Source organism: Coloeus monedula (assembly GCF_965178545.1).
Source record: "Coloeus monedula genome assembly, chromosome: Z".
Taxonomy (NCBI): Eukaryota; Metazoa; Chordata; class Aves; order Passeriformes; family Corvidae; genus Coloeus; species Coloeus monedula.
In genome coordinates this window covers 42,976,864-42,983,598 of record NC_138822.1, presented here as the reverse complement: position 1 = coordinate 42,983,598, position 6,735 = coordinate 42,976,864, and the positions used below count along the sequence as shown (strand labels likewise).

General features: G+C 51.0%; 1 protein-coding gene across 4 annotated transcripts in view; it reads right to left on the bottom strand.

Annotated features, from left to right (window-relative positions):
• Positions 1–5,161, bottom strand: part of LOC309584716 (transducin-like enhancer protein 4) — a 98,232-nt gene extending 93,071 nt beyond the window's left edge. For all 4 annotated transcript variants that reach the window (XM_082300910.1, XM_082300911.1, XM_082300912.1 and 1 more), the window contains exons 1-4: positions 5,017–5,161; positions 4,491–4,588; positions 3,282–3,345; positions 1,869–1,913 (exon numbers count right to left, since the gene is read on the bottom strand). In XM_082300910.1, coding sequence (XP_082157036.1) covers positions 1,869–1,913; positions 3,282–3,345; positions 4,491–4,588; positions 5,017–5,061 — 252 coding nt within the window. In that variant the 5' untranslated portion in view covers positions 5,062–5,161. The remainder of the gene's footprint in view (positions 1–1,868; positions 1,914–3,281; positions 3,346–4,490; positions 4,589–5,016) is intronic.
• Between the last annotated feature and the right edge of the window lie 1,574 nt (positions 5,162–6,735).

Below are 6,735 nucleotides of genomic sequence, written 5' to 3'. Positions count from 1 at the left end.
AAGTTTGACTGCAATGCTGGCTTTCAAATGCCTGTAAGAATTTGCTATGTAGGTGGCCTGTAAAGACTCCGGTCTTTGTGAATTGTTTCCATATCTACAGCTTTACTGATTGAGGGTTTGTTTGGTTTTATTTTGTTTTTGTGTTTTACTCTAATGGGACCTGAAACAATCTGGATATTGATTTGAGAACAGACCCAACACCTCTTAAGAGTCAGTAACCAATCTTTCCACCAGCACTCATGACAAGGATCAGGTCCAGACAGTCAGCATGTGCATACAATCTGATCTGCTGCAATCACTGCCTTTTCCTGTCAGCCATTTGTTAAACGCATTTGTTGACTTTTACAGTACCCATGAGAAGGACCCATAAGAGAATTCAAAAGATCTACATATGTCTGTAAAATAACTTGTATGTACAAGATTCCATAAGTTTGGAGCTGTAGATGCAAAATGCTTTGAGACAGGAAATCGCAGTGTCTTCATATGTATGCCATCTAGCAAAAACGGCCCTAATCAGTTCTATAGCATTGAGATGCTAATGGAATACAAAATATAATAAATAACATGAAAGAACTTTTGACTTCTATGTCTGCTGTCAACAAGATAAAGAAATCCTATTTCCAAACCCAGAGAAGTTCCAAATCCCTAACTTTGAATGGAAATGCGTAAAAACCAATTTTCAGGAGATCTTTTCTCTCCCATCCAATCATTTCTTTATTTCTGCAGTTTATGCTCCCCAGCAAAGGTGGCGAATTGCTCAAACATTTGCTAGAATGAGTTGTCAGTATTAAACTCCACTACACAAAAAGTTCCCTCACTGGAAAAGAGGTCAGATGTTTAATTCATTCTCCTCTAGAGAAGGTTAACACACATTTATCAAATAAGAAACTCTCATTTACACTATCATGCACTAGCTGAGTAATCTCTTGCTAATCTTGGCCTAAGTGCTAGAGTTCAAGGCACAGAACCGATAGCAGCCTTCCAGTACCTAGAGGAGGCCTACGAGAGAGCTGTAAAGGGCCTTTGACGAGCATGTAGTGATCGGACAAAGGGAAATGGCCTTAAACTGAAAACATGGCAGGTTTAGTTTAGACATTATGATAAATTCTTTACTGTGAGGATGGTGAGACACTGGAACAGGGAGGTTGAGGATGCCTATCACGGGCAGTATCCAAGGCCAGGGGGGATACGGCTTTGAGTAACCTAATCTAGTGGAAAGTGTCCCTGCCCATGGCAGGGTGGGGTGGAACCACACAATATTTAAGGTCCCCTCCAACCCAAACCATTTTATGATTCTATGCTTACACCCTCACAGAAAGCTCATTTACTTTTTTGTGTTTGAGATGCTGACACAATGGTTCTGGACAGAAGTCCAAGTAAGCAGCCTGATGGAATCATCAAAATGGCTGTACATCAACTGCATTTGTAGCTCCAGCTTAAATCAGCCCAGGTTAAAAAAAAAAACATTTTTTCCACTCACACTCCTTTTCCTAATACACATTCATGACACAGCCATCATCCCAAAAAGTAAACCCGAAAGGTTTGAGACCAGACAGAAAGGAAGACACAACCCACAAACCCATTCATACTCACAGACACCCTCCCTGTGAAGTATAGGATTGCCTGCATGTGCAAAAACTGCAGTGTGGAAAGTCAAGAAAATAATGCACAACTGGCAGTCAAGACCGTAACCTACAAAGGCTCTGTATACCAAACATGAGACAGACGATTCAAGGCCAGGTTAAGAAAAATTCTGATGCACTCAAGCATGCAATTAAAGCAAGTCACACAGAATACACATCTGTTTTAAGATTGATAGGAGAAACTATACAGACCATTCTTACAACAAAACAAATTATCTAACCTACCTGTTTATGCATCTCTATATTCAGCCCATAGGACATCTCGTAATACTAAAAAAAAAGAAAATTACTCTGTTAGACCTTGCAATTGTGGAAACTACTTTGAAATTCCCTATGACTGAAATATCATCTGTACAAAGACATACAGACTTACGCACATTTATTTGCCTTGAAGAGTTCCTGGAATTGCAAAGAAAGCATTTCATAAAAAACTTTTTTTTTTTGCTTTATCTACATTGTTTCATGTCACATTTACAAAGAACAGCTGTCAAACAAGGCCAAAACAGACCCAAAAAAAAAAAATCACACGCGGAGTCAAGGATTAGAAGCAGAAAACGATCAAGATTTTATTCACTAGCACGGATAGAACATGCCAAAAAAACACCCAAAGCGCTTCAAGCATATAAACACATAAATCAGTAATGTCTAACAGACCAATGATTCAATATTTTAAATTTTACAAAAGAACACACAAAAAAAATTCCTGCAATTAAACTGCAAGGATAAAAAAAAAGAAAGAGCACAGAAATTCAGGGCCAGAGCAGATACACCAATCTGTGTAGGTCCTGCTGTGCCCGAGTACTGCAGGGAACTCTGCTCAGTGTGTAATGTTAATACCAAACAATCTCCAAGACTTAGGCATATCAGGCATTAAAATGACCACTGCGAGCCTTACCGTTTGCTTGTGCTCTTGCTTAAGATTTTTTCAAGGTTATTTACTCTTTTTGTGTATACAAGAGTATTACTTGTCATGTGCATATGGAAAACAGCTAATCCTTCAGAGGTGTACAACAGAAGAGATAGCAAGAGCTCCTCTACAGTTATCATGATCCATCACACAATTATGTATTTAGAGATGTCTTCCTATGCACATTATTTAACCAGGCAGACCACAACAACTGAGGAAATTCCTTTCACAGCTGAGATCCCTGACATTCTCAGTTTAATGAAACAATGATTCAGCTGCCTAAGAGCAACAGCTCTTCTAGGAAGAAGGCTTTGGATTTGCATGAGCTTGTGTACAATTTTGTCTTACTTCCATCATAGAAAAAAATACTATCCTGAGCCATTTTACAGATATGACCATTGGGACAAGTCAGCAAAAGTGAAAACATCACCCCCAGGTACACTACAGAAGTTGCACACAGCTTGAAAGGGCTGACAAGTGATTTGCTAGCATTTGGAAGAAACATCCTCAACTGCTTAAAAGGTTAAAAAGCCAGTTTCACAAGGATACTGACTGCCGCAAACAAGTCAAAACACCCCAGAAACTAAGGATTTATAATGGAAGCACTGATGGAACCTCAACAACAGCAGCGCTACTACAATCTTCCTGCTTGCCTCCAGCAATCCAAATGTATGTCAGTCTCAGTATACCAGGCTAATAGACATTTCGAATTTGTTATGCAGCTTGCTTACCATGACATAATGTCGCTGCATCTCTGTCTTCTCACTGGCCAGTTTTTCACATTCTAGCTTTAAACTGTTTAAGAGACAAAAAGGAAAAAGCATGGGTACTTCATCACACTAAAGTGACATTCTCCTGAGCACCGGCTGCTCCCTTTTCAAACATTTCTACACCACACAAATACAAATGTGTATTCCAGCTCTTGCTTGGGAGTTTAGGGTGGGGGTTTGCACTTTTCCATTATCAAGGGATACTGTGCAACATCCTCATCTCCTAAAAGAACTGCATACATACATGTGGTGTACACAGAAAATTATTTTTCTGACAAAAAAAATAAACACCGACACTGGTTCACAGAAGAAGCACACAGGGGTTCGTTCATATCTTTAACAGTTAAGCTTAAGAAGCTACAAACAAAAATGTAATTTGGGTTTCAGAGTTTTTATTTAGGAGTTTTAGGAACATCTCTTTCTTTTACTCAACCCACAGAAGAATCAAATGCATATCACTGCGTCAAGAAGCAAAACTTGTGGATTTTAATTTTTGCTCTTTGCTATTACTGGCGATCGAACTGCAAGTAAAATACTGCACGTAATTTAAGGAATACTGTGGTAAATACTAACACCTCCAGTGTTTATTTTGTTTTCAGAAGCCCGCTAAACAATCCTGCCAGAAGTCACTTGTCACTTTGAGGACACAGCGCTGTTCCACCTAAGGATAATGAAATAGCTCGCCGCCTCACTTCCACGTTATCAGCACTTGACATGTCAATGAAAGGCGCGAGGGGGCCGAGCCAAGACAAGCCTGTCCTGAGCGGCATTTCGAAGAAAATCAGAGGACGAGCCCAGCCAGACACATATTTTTCTATCAACACCCTCCCTCCCCCACTCCGCACCCAAAAGTAAACAAAAAGACTAAAAGAAACAAAAGAAAAAAAAAAAAAAAAAAAAAAAAGAACAACCACGCAACGGAACGCGGGGAAAACAAGAAAATCCGCTCGCACCGCCCGGTTCGGGGCCCAGAGGAGCCCTTCGCCCGAAGGTCGGGAGAGGAGCGGGATGTGGAAGAGCCGGCGAGGAGCGCCTGGCTGGTGCGGGTCCGCCCCGCTCCCGGATCCCGCCAGGGGTCCCGCGCCCCCGCCCCGCCGTCCCTCCAGGCGCGGCACTGAAAGCGGAGAGAGGAGAGACCGCGCGGGGCTCGGGGAAAGTAGGCAGTTTTACCTGTGGTACTGAGCCTGCAAAAACTGAAACTCCTCCTTAATCCGATCGCAGGACTCTGAAATGGTGAATTTAAAGGGCTGCGCTGGCTGGTGAGGAGCCTGCAAGCAAGGAACAGCAGGTCTTTTAATCGCCCCCTCTCGCCCGGTCACTACCTCCCGCCCGCCGCCGTCCGCCGCCGCGGCCCTCGCACCCGGGATCCGCCGAGGCGCAGCCCCCCACGTCCCCGCTCGTCCGCTGGAGACGGCGAGATGCCCCAAGCACCCCGAGATGCTGCCCCGACGTGTACACCGGCGGTGCGGGACCGCCGCTGGAGGAGGTGTTGCCCGCTCGGACCCTCTGTACCGGCCGCAGCCGCGGGACGCGGGGCTGGCGCCCGGACCGCCGCGCACCAGGCGAGGAGAACTCGAACAAGCCAACCCCGACCCGGAGAGGCGGCGGCGGCGCGGCGGACAACAATAAGAAAATGGCTACAACTCCGCGGTGCCCGCACCGGAGCGCTGCCCGCGGGGCCGCCGCCGCCACTCACCGGGTGCCGAGTCTGCGGGTACATCTTGCTCAGGTCGCGGATCATCCACGCCGCTTCGGGGGGCGCTGGCGGCGGGAGCGGCGGGGATCAGGGCTGCAGGCGCGGCGGCGGAGACGGCGGGCAGGGACGCCCCGGCCCCGCCGCCCCAGGGCTGGCGGGGCACCGCCGGCAGCAGCGAGGCGCGACGGCGGCGGCGTCCGCAACGCTCGGGGGCCGCTGCCACATCCCCCGGGGGCGGTCAGCGGGCGACGCCGGCCGGTTCTCCCGAGCGCCGCCGCCGCTCCACGGGCTCCGGCGGGCTGCGAGCCCCGTGCGGCAGAGGGCGAGATGGAGGAGGGCGGGGAAAGCCCCTCCGCCGGCGCCGGCGCGCGCTCCACCGGAGATTCCCCCCGCCGGCAGTTTTCCTCCCCTCCTGAAAACTTTTACTGCTGCTGCCTGCGGCTCTCCCGACGGCGGGCGGAGCGGGGCGCAGAACCCCGGCGGGGATGGCGGCTGCGGCGGGCGGGAGGCTGCTCCGCTGCCGCGGCGGGGGTGCGTGCGGTGCGGTGCCCTTTTGTGCGGCGGTCCGGTCCTCGCTGCTACTGCCCGCACCGCATCTCCCCCGCTAGTGCTGCTCGACCGCCTTTTTTTTTTTTTTTTTTTTTTTTTAATTAGAAAAAAAATTTAGAAGAGCGATAAAGATTAAAAAATACGGTACGGTCCGGGCAGCTTTATTTATATATATATATATTTTTTTTTTTTTTTCCTCTCTTTTATCCCTCCTCGCCTTTCGAAACTCCGGGAAGTGGCGGTGGTGGCGGCGGCAACGCGCGGAGCGGAGCCCCGTGCTCGGCTCGTCGGCGCGGCGCGGTCCGGTCCGGCCCAGCCCAGCCGTGTCCTGCCCAGCCCGGTCCAGCCCAACCGCCGCTCCGCGCCGCTCCCACAGCACGCTCTGCCGAGGTGACTCCTTTGACCAAATTTAGCAACGGCTCGTCATTAACATTCTGATACATATTCACAGCAGCCGGAAGGCCGCCGCTACGGGGCACCCTGGGAGTCCGAGTCCTTTCGATGCCGGACTGCCCGCATGCGGCCGCTCCAGGGACTACTTCTCCCATCAGGCACCGCGACACCGTCGGCCGCTCCCCCCGCCTCCCACCCATGAAGGGCGGCGGCGGCGACCAATGGGCGGCGGGCTGCCATTAATCGCCGCTCGGCACCAATGCCCATCACTGCGCCGCTGACAAATGGGCGCGCGGGCCCGGGCAGAGGGGCGGCCCCGGACTCGCCCCCACGTGGGGCCCTGACGCGCCTCGGGCCAGCAACCAATCAGGCGGCTCCCCGCCGCCTCCCCGCCCCCGCTCTCCCGCCGCCCGAGGCGGGGCCCGCAGATCGCCGGCGTTCCGCGGCGCCGGCGTTCGAACAGGGGAAACATTTGTTCAGCCGTCAATCAAAGTAACGTGGGGCCGGTGTCGGCTGTCGCCGCCGCCGCCGCCGCTGCTCCCACCGCCTCCTCCTCCTCCGCGCGGGGCGGTGGCGCGGCGGGAGCGGGGGGCGGTAGGGGTCTCCGCCTCGCGTCCCGCCCGCGGGCACGGCCGGAGACGGGCGCTAATGAGGGGCAACGTCACCTTAAAAAGGCGGGTGCGGCGTCGCCGGTGTCCCCGTGGGTTCGCGGCCCCGTCGCAGGGTTCGCGGCGGGGCCGGGCGGGGAATTGCCCCTGCACTGCCCTCCACGAGGGC